Source organism: Hylaeus anthracinus, unplaced genomic scaffold, assembly GCF_026225885.1.
Source record: "Hylaeus anthracinus isolate JK02 unplaced genomic scaffold, UHH_iyHylAnth1.0_haploid 12001, whole genome shotgun sequence".
Taxonomy (NCBI): domain Eukaryota; kingdom Metazoa; phylum Arthropoda; class Insecta; order Hymenoptera; family Colletidae; genus Hylaeus; species Hylaeus anthracinus.
This window is the reverse complement of record NW_026534348.1, coordinates 12,479,506-12,498,726: the sequence shown is the minus strand read 5'-3', so window position 1 is coordinate 12,498,726 and position 19,221 is coordinate 12,479,506. Positions and strand designations below refer to the sequence as shown.

General features: G+C 41.5%; 1 protein-coding gene and 1 long non-coding RNA gene across 3 annotated transcripts in view; one reads left to right on the top strand and one right to left on the bottom strand.

The window, feature by feature from the left end:
- Positions 1-19,221, bottom strand: part of LOC128891440 (uncharacterized) — a 54,981-nt gene that overhangs the window by 12,953 nt on the left and 22,807 nt on the right. Inside the window, exon 1 of one of the 2 annotated variants that reach the window (XM_054150921.1) lies at positions 15,792-17,973. The exons of the other annotated variant lie outside the window; for it this stretch is intronic. Within the exon in view, the coding sequence (XP_054006896.1) occupies positions 15,792-16,944 (1,153 nt within the window). The 5' untranslated portion in view covers positions 16,945-17,973. Of the gene's footprint in view, positions 1-15,791; positions 17,974-19,221 lie in introns of those variants that run through there. 2 annotated transcript variants of the gene reach the window in all.
- LOC128891441 (uncharacterized) overlaps positions 18,199-19,221 on the top strand; it is a 3,080-nt gene continuing 2,057 nt past the window's right edge. Inside the window, exons 1-2 of the long non-coding RNA XR_008460828.1 lie at positions 18,199-18,380; positions 18,640-19,195. This is a non-coding gene — a long non-coding RNA (uncharacterized LOC128891441). The remainder of the gene's footprint in view (positions 18,381-18,639; positions 19,196-19,221) is intronic.

The following is a 19,221-nucleotide window of genomic DNA, read 5'->3' as shown; positions in this document are numbered from 1 at the left end:
CTCGCGATTAATTCCTCGATCTTCGTGGAACGACCAAATTTGAATAAAAAAGGAGTATAATGTTTTGCACTGAGAATTCTGTCCACGTGCCACCGTAACACTCTCGAAGTTAACCGTTCCCCAAGTTTGTTTACCCGTCTGGAATCTAGAACTGTTTGAATCCGAGAAAGCTAATGTCTCTCTCCGAACTGAACTTGACAGATGTTCCGTGACAGGAATCGCGAATCACGAGCGAAAGGTCACGACACGCTGGACGAGGGACGCGGTGCGAACTGGATCCAGTTAGAAGGTTCCCAGAAGAGGATCGCGGCGAGCTTGCGTAGGGGAAACCAAACGGGCCAATCCCCTCGTTCTCCGACCTCGCCACGTGCTTTCACGGCCATAAGTTCGCGCTGGAAACCGCGCTCGGTGGCTCTATTTTATTCCGACGATAGAACGGAAATAGAAAGTCTGCGCACCAATCTAATCGCAACGTTTGTTCAATTGAAAGATATTCAGATAAGCGTGAAACATTATTTCATTGTGCAGGTCTTCAAAATTGGGAGTATTGGGAATGTTGTTTTTAGTCAAACGTAAGTTGTATGGAATGCATATGATTTTTTTTTTTTTTTTTTTTTTTTTTTTTTTTTTTTTTTATTTTAACTGAAAGTATGCATGATCTTCTTGGGAAACTCATTGTAACTATATTGTTATTGAAGGAAATTTAGAAGAATAAGAGATGGGGTAAACTATCATAATTTAAAAGAAATTATTTTTAGTCAAATAGCCACGTATGTATAGTTGTTACAATTGTTTCATTTTGAGCACGAGTCTCATTAATAAATATTCCTATAAACAAATCTAGAGCAACGTTTGAAGTGGCCCACGAAATCTGATGGAAACCTAATATTATTTTAATACGTGTGACTGTCAAGAAAGCCAAGAATTTCTTTGTAAACATTCTTTTTTTAACAAAAAATCAAACAGAGAACAAGAAATACGTAATGATTCATTAAGAATTTCATTCGAAAATCTGCAAAGCCGAAGTTGATGCAGCATGAAACTGTAATTCAAAGTCCAGAATGAATTTAGACACCCACACTTCGAGCCTTCTGGATTGATCGATAAAGCAATTCAATCGATTTCCCGCGCAATAATAAATCAGCGTCACGTCGCGGAAAGTTTTCATGCTGAAAAAGCTGATCAACCGTTACGCAAGCATCAGCGACGAACCGAAGAAAAGCATAGAAGTTTATACATTAACAGGTCCTCGATTACTATTCCCAGACGTTACTATTTCATCCATCTTTGTTTTACGTGTCGCTGCCAAGTTAACGAGCGTTCGCTAATTTCACTCGATTATTCCGTAACAATTTGCATATCGCTACGTGACGCGAGCCGATACGTTATCGCCGTATCTCCGCGCGATCAGTGTTCGCCAGTAAATTATCCACGCAGGGAGAAATCAACCGTGAAATGCGAAAAAGGTCGGAGGAACAGAAATCATAACCAGATTTTAATTTTTCAAGCGAGATCCCGACTGGTCGGCGATAAGAGATCAAAGGAAAGAAGGGGAAGTAATTATCGGCTCGCGATCAGCGGGGGAACCCGTTTCGCGAGCGTGATAAGATCTGTTGGTTCGCACGAGAACGGTCGACGACGCTTGTAATCGATCCTGCGTGTCGATTTTATCGCGATAATCGATCGGCCTGGTTTAATTCAGAAACGCCTGTCGACAATTTGGCGAGTTTATGTTTTGAGAAAAATTGAAGAAAAATGTTTTGATAATTGTAGGTAAGTGTGCTTTATCAAATTGTGGCTGGTTTGTCGATTAAACAATTTGAATATTAATTAGTACTTCTAGCTAGAATGATGTTGATCCACCAATGGATGATTAAATAAAAATTATAAGAAAATTTTTCTTATTTTTGTCAGACAGTTAACAATTTCTTTAACCACATTACACATTCCAGATATCGTTAAAAAATGTATTGTATTAGGTTGTCCCAAAAGTTTCTTTCGCTTTATTCATAAGTAATACATGCACAGTATTTTATGTTTTATGTTACATTACTGAATTGTGCACGATTCATTTTGCTCCATTACTGTTACAACATGAATATCTGTGAAATTAGATTGTCTATTTATATAAACACGACCACATAAAATAATTATCCGCAATTTAATCCGCAAGCGGAACTTGCGAAAGAAACTTTCGGGACAACCTGATATTATCCTAGATCAAAAAATAATTTTTCTGAAAGTTTACATCTGATTTATTCGCTGTAAAGTCTTATCAGACATGAAAGTATTAATCTACACATAATTGATCTAATTCCCCACTTTCAATTTGGCCGTTCCCAAAGGCTAAACTGTCACAAGCAGACCATGGGATAAATAAAGACGCAGAGGCGCCATGATTGATGCGCAAGTGTAACATGTAAATTTAAATTCACACACCCGATAAGATCGAATTCGTTACCTCGTGCTCACTTTTCATTCCGGGCATGAAATACGGGTTACAGAGGGCCACGACGCTTTCGTAAATTATGCAAAACAGGCGGAGCGGGGAGCGTTCTAAAGCTGCTCGGGAACTCGACGCGCGAACTGCTTTCAAATTGCTGACTGAATGCGCAAGCAGACGGTTCCGATGTCAGTCGGACAAACAAAGAGACTTCGTGAACTCTGTTGTGTACAAAGGAAACGCCTTTATTCTTATCCCGTGTGGGAAGGTGGATCCTATAATATTGAAACTATCTCTTCTATCATAAAATAGTCAATTTCGACATATAAGACGAGAAATTCAACGACGAAATTTTATTTTAATAATAAAACATGCAGCGACCAGAGGCTCATATCTCAGCATAGATCCCGCATCTTGACTTGCCTCTTTCTGTGAATGGAGAACATTAAGGTACCACGTACAATCGCTAACGAAGATTGCTAGGGTAACGAAGACTCGCAAAGGGGTCCTAATCCCGCGCGCTGAAATGCTTCCTGCATACCAGAAGAGTCCTACAGCAAAATGAACCACTGCGGTGATAAAGAAAGGAGGCATTCCAGCGACGACAACGACATATTACCTCATTTAATCACTGCTTCGGCGGTACCAGCCGGAAGAACGTAGCAGGAAATATCTACTCGATAAGCAATAACGTCCAGCGAAACGACTATAGTCGCGGGGGTGGTCTCGAAAGTGTGGGATTAAGTTCGTCGCGGTGGAGGGCACGAATATCGTCGGCGAATCTCGCATAACAGGCGGGAGCCGTATCGTTAACCCGGCGTCGGTGTCCAATACTATTTTTACGTGGTCTCTCCGCGTTGCAGCTGTCGAATGGTCGGATGATATAAATTCTGCGCGAGTCCGGAGGTCGACCGCTTCCCCCTTGGCGTTTCTTTAAATTCTCCTCGGCCAGGCCGACGATTAATCACTGTATCGCCACGCGAAATACGTTGCTGTCTTGTCGCCCTATCCCTGTTCCCTTTATTCGAGATCGAGAGGAATTGGTCCCTCGATTCCGGATCTGACACTTAAGACAAATTTAGAGGGAGGGGGATTCATTCGATTAATGGAGAGAATTAGACGGGACCGTACTGACTGCTTAATAGTGGGTGGGTTGACGAAGTTTCTTGGTTCAGTAAGTGTCGCGTGTTTATGAATATTTAGGGAGAAAGATTGTGGAGAGATCGATAATATCGATAGGAATTATTGGTGGGTGGGTGTTCATTCTATTTTTGAGTGAGGATAGAAGGTATTGTTTTGAATAGAAAATGAGTGTGGGAGGGTATATGAGATCTATAGGAGTGTAGATATATTGTTCATGTACTAGGTCATCCTAAAAATTGCCACTTATTCTGCTACTCAAATTAATATATGATACATACACTTAAGTGTTATAAAAAAAAAGGTAATCTCTTATTTTACAATATTTTCCCTACTTTCCGACATAGCCATTATATCGTCACTATAAAATTTCTGTTGTCTATAAATATAAATATACAATTGTATATATGAAAGCATTACTTAGTTTGAATATGTTCCTATATATTAGGTTGTCCAGAAAGTTCGTGGCAATTTTTAAGAAAACTTCAAAGGCACATTTGAATTGTAATATACATTTATTTATATGTATATTTATTGAATTACATACGTACTAGTTTGTTCCACACCTTTCCACCTTTTAAGGGATGTATATATGTTATTTGTTTTCAGCCATTTCGACATATTCAGATCTGCACCACCTATCAGAAATCGGCATGGACTTTTCGGACAACCCAATATATATATTTGCATATTTATATATACTTCAGTCACAAAACCAGAAACACATTCCCTCCTCTATCTAATACTGTTTTCCACGAATATCAGACTACGTATCAGCTTGACGCAAAAGATCAATACACGCAATAGCAGAAACATTAGCACTCGAATTGCCCGATGTCGTCCATTTGGACAAATGGCTCCGGTTTACGGCTGTTCCTTTACTCCGCCTAACCAATCTCGTCGAATTCGTTGAATGGACAGCGGTAATGGTGATCTAGAGCCCACGAGGAGCGCCATTCGATCGACAATTGGCGTAACGGTGAGCCGTAGAAGTCGCAATGTCAAGGTTCAGGGGACGACGAAGCAGTGAACTCGCGTGGTTTGATACAAGTGAACTATGATGAACGAAAGGCGTCTAGTAATCTCGTTCAGGCTTCTCGATTTAGGGGAAGCTACGAACAAAGTTCGAATCTTGTACCTTGCGATCCTTTTCAAACTTATATGCTCCATTTAATTAGGACACGACTCGTCTTCAAAGAATATTTATATAAATAGAGAGAGAAATGAAAATAAATAAAACTGAGGATAATAAAATACAAGGATTCGAAGGGTACAGATAAATTCGAAGAACTGTTCTTATCTACGTCGTGCAATCGAGAACGAAAGTCAGTCGAGACCAAGACGGACCACGAAGGAAGAAGAGCAGAAAATAGCGTCGTCAGCGTGTAAGAAGAAGAAGAGGAACACGAACAAGGGAAGACGACTCCTGAGCAGGAATGTGAGTCACTCGCATAGATTGCCAAAATGTCCTTATCCACTTGGGAGAATGGCGATGGATACCAATTTCCGAGGTTTGAATTTCCGGGGCTCGATTTCTATGCAAATGCTTCTAGCGTTCCATACCTTCTCTTTTTAACACTTTGTACACGTAAACATTGTAAAGTAGCTCTTCACACAAAATTCTGTGGTCAATCTTCTGTTCAATTTTCCACCAAGTTCCCAGCCTCAAAGAATTCAGTTTTTTATAGTCATTGTACGTTTCAATAATTATATAAACAACATTCATTTTGGCAATATCCAACTTTATTTACAAGGTGTCATTCAGAGGTTTCATAGTGCAATATTTTATTCTAGATTTATTATCCCACGTCTGTATTTTTGTGGAAAAAAAAGTAATCTGATGCTCAGCCCTCGAAGTAATAAAGTTCTCGTTTGATTTATGCGAAGGGCCAAGAACATCGTCCAAGAATACCTCTGATTCTCGAATTCCCGCGTCAAAAGAAGACTCGGGTCGATATTTATACATTTGTGTATTATTTGCGTGTTCGGTAGTCTCCATTGTTCCGAAGGTATCGATTCGATTGCAACGCGGGCTGATGCATTATAGGTTGAGTGTATTTCCTGCCTCTGCAGCTTGAAATTCCCAAATAAACAATCCAGTGAGTTCCATTCCAGAACATCATTAATCATCGATATTCGAGATTAATGATGTCGCTCTGTAAATTCTGCAATTACTTGGATGGCGGAGGTTGCAATGGATATTTGGTCGTTAACAATGTTTTGTGCGGTGACATATCGCAGTTACATTAGCGAAGAATTATTATTGTAATTGGATTTGCAATGTGTGTGTTTAGGTAATTTGTTACTTGGAATCTGTAAGTAGTACGTGAAAACTCTTAAAATAATTGGGATTATATTTGAACGATGAAGATGAATGCTCCTGTGGAAATATTTCAGAAGTTTGAAATAGTTTACTTTTTAATTTCAAATTGTTTTATAGGTATCTTGGATTGAACGAATACCGCGTGTAGGTATTTGATGGAGCTTGCAAGCTTCTATGGCCGATAAAGAAGGTCTCTCGTGCTCTATTTCTGCTCATCGACTTATCTGAATCAGGTAAGCTCGAGGAACACATGCTTTACCACAAGCTGGCATTTCCTTTCTCCGGGGAAAGTCGATATAGTTCGGTCGATGTGTTCCTTTTGAAAAAATTCAACGTTTGGAAATTCTTGGAATTTGAAATAATATTGTTGTTACAAGTGTATACATACATTATATAAAAGAAGAAGGTATGCACAGCTAGGTTAATACAAATAATTGACGTAAGTTGCACGTGAAAACTCATTTAATTCAGGCTCATCGTCATCGTTTCGAATGCGAGACAGCATTTTCGCAGAGAAAACTCGCCGCTGAGTCAACAACGATTTCCACCGGACGACTGGTTTTCTCACAAGGAAACCTCTAAACCGATGAAACTCGCCTTTTCCATGAAAGGCGCTCGAATCATTCGCGAAAGCGACGGCTCGGAAACAGGGGAGTTGAAAGAATTCTAATCGAGATCAAAATTCGTCAATGAATACAAAACTAAACATTGTAATTTGTCACTTGTCGAGAATATTCTCTAGTTTCGACACATACAGATTCGTACATGTTATCAGTGTATTCGGTACATCCTATTATTCAAATCATACTCTCCTTATCTGTTTGGAAACGCATCCACGCGTCCCAAATGAACAAGCTTGATTGAGCGTACGCAGAGATAAGAAGAGCCACGGTGTCTGCCAATGACAGCCACAAAAAACCACCTTTGACCCTTTTTTACCTCGATTATCTTCCCCAACGAGGGGACTTTTTGCTTTACGTTTCTCCTGTCGAGGGGGTTGGCGCAGTGGCTCTGACAGAAGGCGTTGGTAGTGCTCGTTCGATGACGAAGTGGTCAAAGCGAGGTTTCCCCTTGATTTAAGATTTAAGCGATGGAAAAGGGTGACTGCGCGATACATTGAAGATAAGTTTGGCGTGGCGGAGAGATATCAAGGAAATTTTTACGACATTGGTCACCCTGGCACGTTTGTTTCGCGAAACAGGTAGTTAGTTTGAAAATGCATTAGGGGGATTGTTTGAAAATGGCCAGTATTGGAGAAGAGATGTTTTCATAACAGTTTGATAGATGTATTTCGCTCTAAATAAATGATTGGATCAAAGATTTAAAATATATCCCTCCTTTGAGTTTTGTATGTTATATGATTGCATTTTCAATCACCTGATTCTTACGCTCGTCGTGAAATCTGTAGATTTTTTTTATATTCTCAATTGGTCCTATATACACAGCTAATTCAATTAAGAGTCGCTTAAAAAATAGATAAATCTCCTGAAAATTCCCTTAAATAACACCTCGCGAAAGTATCGCTTCAAGTAACACGCAACGCTGACAGTTAAGAGCGGCCCGTGATAGAGAGCAGCGGTCGTTGTCATTGATATATCGACTTCTCTTTCTGTTCACACGATCAGCGAGCGATACGCATACCTGTCGCTCGAAACGAGAACGTCGCCTTCCATCGTCGACCGTTCTGGCCCCACTTCATACATCACATTCAACCGTGAACGATCGAAACCCGCGTTCAGTTTCGTTCATTTCACCCAGTTAGCGAAACTCCGTGATCGTTGTTGTCGCTGGAGATCTGGATCGGCTGGTACAAGCGGCTATTAACTTGTAACCGTATCGTTCGACACGGGATTCCTTCTTAACGACGCCACTAAATCTGTCGGGTTTAAGAGAGCACTCGATACGCGAAATCGCACCCGTCGTACGAACAGATTTCTATTTTCGACTTCGAGTTTGCAGAATCGTTCCAAACATCGATGACGCCAGTCGATGTCTGAGGGAGCATGTTTTACTTCGACCATTCTTTTATTTGCGCATCTTTTCTAGATCATTCGCTACCGACGAGACGAGCAGTTATAAACGACCGAATATTGGTTCAATGCGAACGTAGTATCAGTTGCTTGTGATTATATTTGAACGTTAATTTGAGATTAAATTTTTAACGTGTATCGCAATGAAACGCAAACTTGTGTACATTGTTATAAAATAGAAATTGTTACTGCATATCTATGAATTGGTATAGTACATCGATCCTTAGTTTATATCGTTGTATTTATATAGAAAATTTTCTTTCTACAGCACTGCAAATATAAATATATTAACATACATGCGATATTTATTCACCACTGATGGATCAAGCAGTTTTGGACGAGTAACGATCGAGTTGATTAAGTAGTCCAACGTTTTTTAAAATGATTGTTGCCAAAGCTGCTTAGAAATCTATAAATTTAACAGGGTTACAGCTTAAAGGAATGGCGGGTTTGAATACGAACGGGGGTTTCAACGCGTAAGAGGAAGCACCCTAGTCGGGAAAAGGAAATAACGAAGATAACCGGAAATAATACACGGAGGTGCGGCGTAATCTACGTAATGTGTTTCAATTTGTATAAAGATATGAGCAGCTAGGCGCATCGAGAGGGAAACTCCAGTATTTCAGCTGAAATGAACTTAACTATACCCGGGAGGCCGGGCCCACTAAATATCAAGGAAAACTATATTAAAAATTATTTACGAGCAAAGACGAACAGTATAATCAGGGAGAGCAAATTGAGCACGACCGCGAGAAAAAGCGTAACTGTCGCGAGAAAGAAGGGTTCGCTTTATCACGGCTATCCGACGTTCATTTTTATGGCGTTTAAAAACGGATACCAAGTCGCAGACGCGATGCACGAGTTCTGAACGACGTTTGATTCTCCTAAACGTCATTTTCGTTTTTCTTCGCGGCTTCTTCGATCTGGTTTCGTCCCCGTTGGGTGTAAATCATGACAATCTGTTTGGGCGTTGAGATATAAATTTTTGAAGTACTACTTAAATTGATACAGGTCGCAAATAATCGTTCCAAGTCGTTCCGTGTTTCTTGCACTCGGAATGAATTCTGTTCAGTTGGTAGAGATTTATTTATACAGAATCTATAACAAGGTAAAACGAAAGAGACAAAATCTTCATGGATATTTTCACATCCATGTCACCTAAAGATATAATTTTAGAACTAAAGAATTTGATGTAAGATAAATTGAATTTGCTCTATCCAGCTGAATAAAGATTCCTTTTTCATATTTCAATTTGCGATCGAAGCCTATAAACAATATTCCTAATTCTTTGCACCAGTTTTACAAACTATGTGGAATACGATTATTAGGTTTAAAATGCGATCAGCAGTCGTCGCGGAATTGCCATGGCAATTACCTCGAAATCAATTGCAATGCAGTCGCAGCTGTGCCTCCAGTTGCACTAGATTGGAGTGCAATTAAACGTTCCCGCCATTAAACATACTCGCGTTAACGCAATTCTCGTGGCAGCTACGTGAAAACGTCAAAAAATGTTTATATTAGGTTGTCCTAAAAGTTTCTTCCGTGACTTGCACTCAGTTATTTTGTGTGGCAGTGTTTATATAAATAGACAACCTAATTTCTTAGATGTTAATGTTGTAACAGTAATGGAGCAAAATGAATCGTACCCAATTCAATAATATAATATTAGATATAAAATATTGTGTATGTATTACTTGTTAATGAAATGGAAGAAACTTTTGGGACAACCTAATACTATTTTCAAACAATTTTCGAAAATATTTCCAGTGCTGTTTCCCAAAAAATTCTGTCATAATATTGCAGATCCAACAGCAACAGCAGAGTTCGTCGATTCAACTGTTGCTCTTCGGCCAAGGATACTCGCTCGTTCCAATCATCGATTTCGCCTCCAATTATTCTCTCGGTCCTCGCAAATTAAAATGCTCGGGAGCCTAGTCTCGCGTTTCGCGCGTTCCACGCGATTGAACGCGCCTCCACGTCGCGTTCTTTCGCCTCAGGAAGCGACGAGCACTTCGCCGTCTTTATGCTCGCTGCACCGATAAATCAGCCTCCTTTTTTCCCGCCCGGCGACTCTGTTGCGCGTTTCTTCACCCTCGATTCGGGCCGCGAATGCGCAACAGTCTCGCTGTCCCAGTATTTTTGCACGATCCTCTCGTATCTCTCATTACTTTATGGCGGGCAATTTGCGGCCGCGAGGAGGCCGTGCCCCGTCACTATTTTACAGCGCGAGTGGTTATAATCCTCTCCAAGAATTTTCGCTGGTCCAGAGTTGCGGAGGGTTCTGCCCGTTTCGCCTCTCTGGCTGATCTCTCGACTCTCGTTTCCCTGTTTATTCCTAGCGGGCCGGTTTAGTTCAGGACATTCGTTGCTCGTTGGAATAATTGTACAGGGAACGTAATTTTCAATGAAATTTACCTGAAAATGGTATCTCGAAAGTTGGGGTGCGTTTTATAAAAATTCATAGATGTGGAGTAAAAGGTCTTTGACTAATAGGACGTACTCGCGTCGATTTAATAGAGAAGATCTATAATAAGGAGATTCAGAATTGGTCACACAATAGCTCTAGCAAAATGGGATCCCTTGAGCACCTCCACAATATGACACGTGATATAATATAAGAGAATTGTAATAGCTTTGTGAAACATATTCTTGCATAAAATACCAGCGAGAAAGAATGCATGGAATTAATTAAGATGCGAAGAAACTGACCACGATCATTAATATTTGCCAATTATAAAACCGTAAATTTGTAACTGAAGTTAACGTGGCTGGTACTATTTCAAGTGGATGAATGCAAATCTTAAAAATTAAAGGGATTACAGTGTTTCACGCGACGAAACATTCTTCGTGAGGAATTATTTCTAACAAATTCGATCGACGACGTCTCGACGCTACTTTTCGTCGCTGTCGATATTTACGATTGACAATAACGACACCGTGCACCGTGCAAGGAACGCCGCGACGTAACGGGGACAAAATGGGCCAATTATTTCGACCGTGAAAGTAGCGCGGAACCGAAAATAAGTCGGACCGGTTGTAAACTCAAAGACATGTTCAATGTTTCGTCTGCCACAGAACAGATTCTTTGGAGAGTTAGAAAAATAACAGAAGAGGAATTAGAAATCTCACAAAACTTGTCAATTAGCTGATCTTTTTATTTTTAATTTATTTCAGAGTGTTGTCTTTGGCTCCGAATGCTCAAATTCTTATTTCAAATTTTTGTTATCTCCTCCACCATCGTCAGTGGATGTGAAATTAAATGAAAACGAAGTATAAAATTAAATAACAGCTTGAAACTAAATTTACGCGCGGCTCCCACGCACCCCTCGTTTGAAGGGTTGTAAAAGCTCGACTACACGCCAGTAGATAAAAATAAAATAATGGTCAGGTAGATGGACAATTTTATTACACCATTCCCCCTTATCCGATCTACCTTATATAGTGCAGGAAGTATTCTTTTTATGTGTCAGAGTCATTCTGAGGAATAAGGTCGTCAAATAAGGACCACCCTAATATATACAGTGTATTTTTAGGTCGAAGAACACAAATTTGCTATTTTCTTCCTAAGGTGTCGAACAATCGAGTTAATTTACTTATTTATTTCCAGGAAGATGTAACCTTTACTCTAGCCCTATCGACCGAACGCCACAGATATACTCTCAACTATCTTAAATGGAGCATAACGTACGATGAATTTTATCCACTAGCCAAAAATAATTTGGATTATAGTCCATTAAAGATTTCTCGAGAGGATTTCGTTGGTTTCGCTTGAATCGAGTCGCGCCATCCGCAATATCCGTACCAGGGTCGCCAAGAACCGTGGAAAGAAGAAAAAAAAAAATTCGTAACCGATACGAGGGGTGGTTATTCCACGAGATCCAAGGTATTCCCGTCCGATTGTTAACATCCGCGAAACGAGCGTGGTTCCATCGTCGCTGATACCGGAATCCTCTTACCCGGGATTCCCTTTTCTCCTGCGCAAGCCACGTTTCTTTATCTACGCTGTTACAATAATCCTCGCCCCGAACGAAAACTTCCCCAGGAGGCGTCTGAACGAAAGCCGCGTCCTCGGCAAACGGGAATTTCGACGTGGAACAAAAAAATGAGGGGGAACGGAAAGAGAGGCCGAAGGAAAATAAAAACTACGGCGGACGTCGTATCTCGCGACAGGACGATCTCGAAAAATTTTCGTCGCTTTCGTCCCGAGTTTCTCTCCTTCGGTGATTTATGCAAAGTTACTATTACCGCTCCGAGCATTCAAGTATTACAATTCACATATTACTATTCAAGTATTACTACTCGAATATCGCAGTTGAAACTTTATTATTCAAATGAACCTGTTCGAATATTCTTAGTCGAATATCATTATTCAAGTATGACTATTTGAATTTCATTATTTGAATATTACTATTCAAGTGATAATAGTCGATTAGCACTATTCCAGTATTACTATTTCGATATGATTCTTCGAATATTATTATACGAACATCGTTATTTAAGTGTGACTATTTGAATTTCATTATTTGAATATTACTATTCAAGTGACAATAGTAGAGTAGCACTTTTCCAGTATTGCTACTCTAATATTCTTAGAGTATCAGTAATTGACTATTATTATCCAAGTGCCCCCAAGTATGACTAATCCATTATTAGAATTCGAATAGTCCGTTTTTGAATATCGAACAAGTCGACGAGTCCCACTCTTAACCAGAAGCGAATTCTCGAGCAGTGGCAGACGCCTACATAGGGAGACACTTCGTGAAACCAAGGGTGGATCGTATGTTACCTTTTAATCCAGTTGCAGAGCGAACTAACCTTGCAGCCCTCGCAAATTAGAGGCTTGTTGACTCTGTCAGCTTTAAGGTAACTTGACTCAATTATATCTAGCTTCGTTTTGCTCGGTCTAGGTAAATGCGCCTAAATTATATCACTGCCTCTCCTGTATCTCCAGAATGCAGAGCCGCAGCTTCTCGTGTGCCAGAACGAATAACAAGAGATAGCGCGACAGTGTTGTGTCGAGTGTCATAGCTACTGTTAGCTTTTGATTGTACTCTTCATCCAAAAAGGAAAAAGATCGAAATGCGTTAGTTTCTCCAAACACTCGACCAAAAGTGAAATGCTCCAAAACATCAATATTCCATCAGCATCCACTATCAATTTCCAAACCTCAACACCTCTGAAATGAAAATCACGTCACCTCCTTTGCATAAACGGTTGCAATGTATGAAATATTGTATGTAATAATGTATTTTCGTACAAGGAGGTCTCAGGCGCCAGCCCAGAAGAGCCAAACAGTGAGAGAACTGACCAAATCGTTTCATAAGTTTTGTCATCGATCTTCCAAGATCTAATTTTTCTGCCAGGATGGAACGTTCACGAAGAACTCACGTCGAGGCGTGAATTTGCTAATCGATCGTCGATTTCTGCTCCCAATCCGCACGATCTGGGAGTGCTCCGGTCGGTCTTAAGAGAGGAAGCCCACCTGAGCGGTGAGTGGACCTATGGCTCTTTACAGAGCACCTGTTTTAACGTGTGTGCACGATCGTCGAGTGTAAGGACCGCTTTCTCGAACGGAAACGAGATCAGCGATCTCTAGATCCGTCTAGGTCAGCGTTTCTCAATCCAAACTCTGGTAATGTATTAGTGAGTTTGCGAGCTCACAGAGAAAGTAAAAGGTTGCATATTGTACAGTAGGAAAAATCCTGCAGTATTTCACTTTGATCAGAAATATTCTTACTAAAAATAGTTATTGAGATGAAATTAAGTATAAATATACTTATTGAAGTATTTTAATATTAAGGTATTTCTAAGTGAATTGATCACAAATGATTCTGAGAATTATAAAGCTCAAAGGTATGGGGTAGTTGAAATTTGTTTGCTATTTATCCTTTTGAATAGTGCAATCTTGTTCACGATGAGAGTATTAAAGACACTTTTACTTTACACTAAAGTGTATGGGGTAGTTGAAATTTGTTTGCTATTTATCCTTTTGAATAGTGCAATCTTGTTCACGATGAGAGTATTAAAGACACTTTTACTTTACACTAAAGTGTATGTTTGGAAGCCTTTCGAGAAAAAAGAAGTGCATCGGTCGATTTTATGATAATTGAATAGTAGCCTGTTTTCCAAGTTCGATTTGACTGGTGGTGTTTCGATAAGAGAACGCGTGCTTCCGTTACGAGAGATAACTGGGCCACGTGTGAGAAACACCAGGGGACCGCGCGCCATCGCCTTAGAATTGCGAATATTTCCTAAGGATTATTAGACTCGGCTAGCGCCATCGGAAGCCTGTATAGGTTTTCCCAGTGGTTTCCTTCTGGCGTAAGCTCCGTCGACAATGTATAAAAAGCAGTAGTGTATTCTAAACACTAATTAAGATTCTATACCATACGCCTTAAAAATAACTGTTAACAAAAATTCTCTACATTATCTATCTACATTCATTTTTCTTCTTATTTCATTCTGACAATAAAACTATTAATGATTAGTATTCTGTTAAAAATAAGTATTCGAACGTTTCTTTACAGTCGTCCTTCAACGAGTACGAAAATTGCCAGTTTGCTCACACTCGACAACCCTAAGCCTGCAAGCGCGTCACGCTCGCCAAGTAACGGCGTTCGAGCGCGTCCTCTTCTTGGCTCCTCGGAGAATTAAACGAGCGGTGAGAACGTGTCGCGCGCAATTAGCGCGATTCATAACCCGTTTATTAGCGGCAGCTGTTAAGTATACTTGGCGACACTCGCGGCAGTTGGCCAACCGCCAAAGCACAATACACACACGAGCCCCTCTGCGTTCCGCGCGCGACAAACGAGAAACTGTCGCGCGGACAAAGCGTGTTGCGCGCCGGCAACGAGGTGAAAGATGCATCACGATTTCACCCTCGTTTCACGCAGACGTCGGCCAGCTGACGCGCTTTAATTTCATCGACAGTTCCCACGCCCGTGGAACTTTCTGTTCAAGAGTTGGAGACGTTGGTCCCATTGGAACAGATAAAAGTCTATCGGCTCCAATAAAAACAAATGACGATTCTTCTTATTTCGCTTCTCGAACGAGGAACGACTCCTCGAGTAGTCCTCCTTTTTATTTAATGCTTGTTTTACTTCAGTTTCGCGACATCCTGCGTATCTCATTGATCCTTTACGCGTCGTACGATAGGGTAGATGGCGAGAACTTCTGGTCGCAAGTTATGGTTTTGTAATTGTGGAGCTGAGTTTTACGCGGTAAACATTTATGATGAAGTTAATCAGGATATCATTGAACCCCTTGTAGACCAGATTTTCTGAGTTCGGTACAATTCAGATCAGTAAAGATCGTGGAATTATTCACAGATACTTGTAGATCAAATTTGATTCGTACATTTGTTTCAATTGCTCAATTTTTGTGTGTAACTTCGAAACGAATTGACGGTTGCAAGTTCAACAAAATTTTTCACGTACGTGTTCCAAATTTATATACGAGTAAATGTTTGTCTTCGTTAAATACATTCTACTGAACTATATGATAAAAATAATCATAGATTCTTTACCACACAAATAACTAATTCTCTCAAATACCAACCATACAACAATCAAACTGAGCTAAATGATAAAGAAAATCATAGATTCTTTACAAACACGAATAACAAATTCACTCAAATACCAGCAATATCAACCATACGATAACCAAATACCTATACTAAATGTCAAAAGCATACATAAATTACGCTAACTACGAAAGAATCATGAAATCCGCCTCAAAACAATTTAATTTCAGTACCCTCTTAAGAACCATTCTTACACCCCGGCAATTCCATCTTAAACCCGAAGATCTCTGATTTCGCTGATTAGACTAATCACCCCCCGTACCTCCGACTAACCTGATTCCCTGTACGCATGTTGGCCGAACATCTCAGCCACCTGCTGCAGGACGACGCCGCCGGCGCCGTGGATTCCGTGCGACAGGACCTGGACCAGCACCCCAACGACCAGCACGACCCATCCCCAGCCTCCCTCGGGATAGTAATGCTGCTTGAGCGTGTGCAGCTGCTTGAAATCGGCCACCAACTGCTTGGCGTTGTGCGTCTGACCCGCGACGGGTGTATGCTCGTTTCCGCTGCACGCGACGCCGCTGTCGTGCACCGACAACCGCGGCAACGACCTGCTGCGGTAGAGGGGCACGGGGCTGCCGACCCCGTGTCCGTTCGCTTCCTCGTGCACCAGCCCCTCGCCGTCGAGATAACCGCGGTACTTGCGCAGATAAGGTTGCCTCTCCCGCGAGAAATCCGGCTCGCCGCAATTCTCGCACTTGGCCTGGCTGATCTGCCACCTGGGTCTGCGAATGGACGTCGCGTCGTTCGAGGATTCGATCCTGGGGACCAGGTTCACGGACGAAGGCCGAGGCGTCATATCCGCGACGTCCTGTCTCTTTACGGCTGGCTTGGAGGAGTCTTTAAGGGAATCCTCGAGTTTACGAGGTACTTCCGTCGGAGAGCAGCCTCCGGCAAGACCGTCGCCATTATCGACGATCGGACCGGCGCTATTCCGAGCTGCGTGCGCGCTAGCACGCGGCGAATCCTCGCGCCGATCCCCATTGTTCGTCTCCCTCGAGCTGGCTAATTTATAGATAGCCCTCACGGAGATGCTCTCGGGAGTCCACGAGTCTTGTTTCCTCTGGGTTTCGTCGAGCTCGACGCTGAGGCTTTTTGGCGAGCGAAACTTCAAGTACCCTTGCGGGGTATCGCGATCTTGGGGCTGCGCGTGGAAACTTTTCAGCTGGTCAGCAGGCTCGACGGGTCTGGACGTCTTATCTCGCTGGATGAGCGACTTCTTTTTCCCCATTGTGCTTCGTACGGAATCCTGCCAGCGCGCGTCGTCGTTCGAGACTTTGCAGTTCTCCACGGTGAATCTTCCCATTTTACGAACTCTTCGGTGTTCCACTGGATCGTCGCCGTTTTCGATGATGCTATTAGCACCTAGATTCACGGAACAGTTTGAGGATTTCGATATTGCTTGCTCGCGAGTGGCAGCCATTATCTCTCAGTCCTCGAGGCGTCCTTCAACGTCGCGTCCTCTTCTTCGTCGTCTTCGCCGTCTTCGTCGTCGTTTCTCTGCTTCCTCTGTCTCCTCTGTCTCTTCCATTTCCTTTCCACCGGGGATCCCTGCTGGTCCTTTAGCGGCGAGAACGGTGAATTAAATAACGACATTCGGATTACGTGTTCGCGTTCGGTTGCAGCCGGTGAATCATCGATCCCGGGACCTTCCAGACCGATCCACGGTGATCGAGGCTTGTAGGGTCCATCTTACTCGTTGAGAACAAATAGTGGCATCTATGTCGTAGACGAGAGTAGAATTCCCGTGGATATCGAGATGGATTTCGTGATTGGAGTCTTTCAGCAAGATTTTCTTTTGAACACTGTTGAAGTTGAATTACCAGGGATTTTGGTTGTTATTAAGCGAGATAGTCTTTGAATGTTGGAAAGTTGTATTATACACAGTTCGAAGCATCGTTGAGTTAAGAGGTAGAAGAGAATTGTCGAAGGTGGAATTATTCACGTGGGTCTTTTATACTTGGGCTCCTTCAACAACATTGTTGTTTCGAACACTATCGAAGCCGAGTTGCCAGTGGTTCTTGATTACTATCAATTCTATGCAGTACGAAATAGTTTTTCAACGTTGGGAAATCCTCTTGCACAGTTGGAGCACCGTTCAATTAGGAATTATAAAAGAACCCGTCAAAGGTGAAGTAATTCCAGGCGATAATTCACGCGGACTTTTCATGTCTCTATCAATAGGATTTGAACACTATTGAAGCCAAATCTCCCTGGTAATCTTTGACTCCTATCAACAGCATGAAATTGTATTTCTTGAATGAAGATGTATCGCACAGTTGCAACACTGTCGAGTCAAAAGTGAACTTTGCAGAACTGTCGAATGATTCCAGGTTCGCAATTTCAGTGGGCACCTGATAGACCACGCAGTGGATCGGGTACGGGTGTATCGTGATCTCGATCTAGGCTTGTCGAGGACAAGAGTCACAGAAGGAACCGACCGTGCGCGGCACGCTCAGCACGCAAACTGGCCGAGAACCGCGACGGCCAAGAATCGTGCGGCTGTCTGCGACAGCTGCGCTTCTGGAGTCGGCCGGATCAACCGATGCCGGAGGAATCCCTCTCTCTTTTTCTCAACTCCCTCCCAAGCGGTTGTTTCAGATACTTTGTGTGTTTACGGAGTGTTCAGAGTTTCAGAGTTGTTGACAGAACCACGCGCGATCCTGTTCCTTGACGCGTGATCAACCCTAGTCGAGGCTCTGGAGCCTCCATTCATCACGTTTCTGTAGATTATTTCCTATTTGCTTAGTTTTCGCTTTGAAGCTTCTGATTTATTTAGTTGTGACTGTTTCATGTATAAATTTATACATGGAAAGCCAGGAAGACAAAAATTGCAAGTGTCATAATGCGACCGTTACAGTAAGTATTATTTTGGAATTGTCTAAATTAAAATGAGTTTCAAATTGATTTGGTAATTTCTCGCACGATTTTTCACAAGAATTTTTAATTTTAATTTTATTTAAGTAGAGGTTGAAATTTTTAATGTGAAGTGTAATGATAAGGGAATACGTTTCTCAATTTTAAGTTCATATTGCCTTTCTTTGTATTTGACACAATCAAAAGGAATTCATTTAATTTCTCTTCTCGCGGCGAAATTAATCTGATAATTCCTCCGTAGAAGTCCACTGTGATTGCATTTAATTGCGACCAAAGCCGTTGGATCAGGCTCGCTGATAAGCGTGCCAACAGCCTGAGGCGAGACGTCATTTAACTGGCAAGCACCCGTTCCCATAAAATAAATTTCTTTCAGGCTTTATAAAAGGATATGTACCACATATGTTGCTAATTAACATTTTCATCTGAAATTTGTAACAAGAACGAAAGGTAAACAATCTTTTGAACGTTATCATTTTAATGACTATTCGACCATTGAATACTACCGCATAAATTTAAGTCATCCGGAAACCTTGAGAGATTTTTATTTTAATTCTATAGAGTCCTGCTCTGTCTTCACATGATTGCATAATTATATCTGGACTTAAGGGGAGATCACTGGCAATTTTGTCAGGTTGGATGGTAAAAGACTAAATCGCCATTGAACGCTACCGTATAAATTTAAGTCATCCGGAAACCTTGAGAGATTTTAATTGTAATTCTATAGAGTCCTGCTCTGTCTTCGGTTCATTACATAATTATATCTGGAATTAAGGGGGCATCGCTGGCAATTTTGTCAGGTTGGATGGTAAAAGGCTAAATCGCC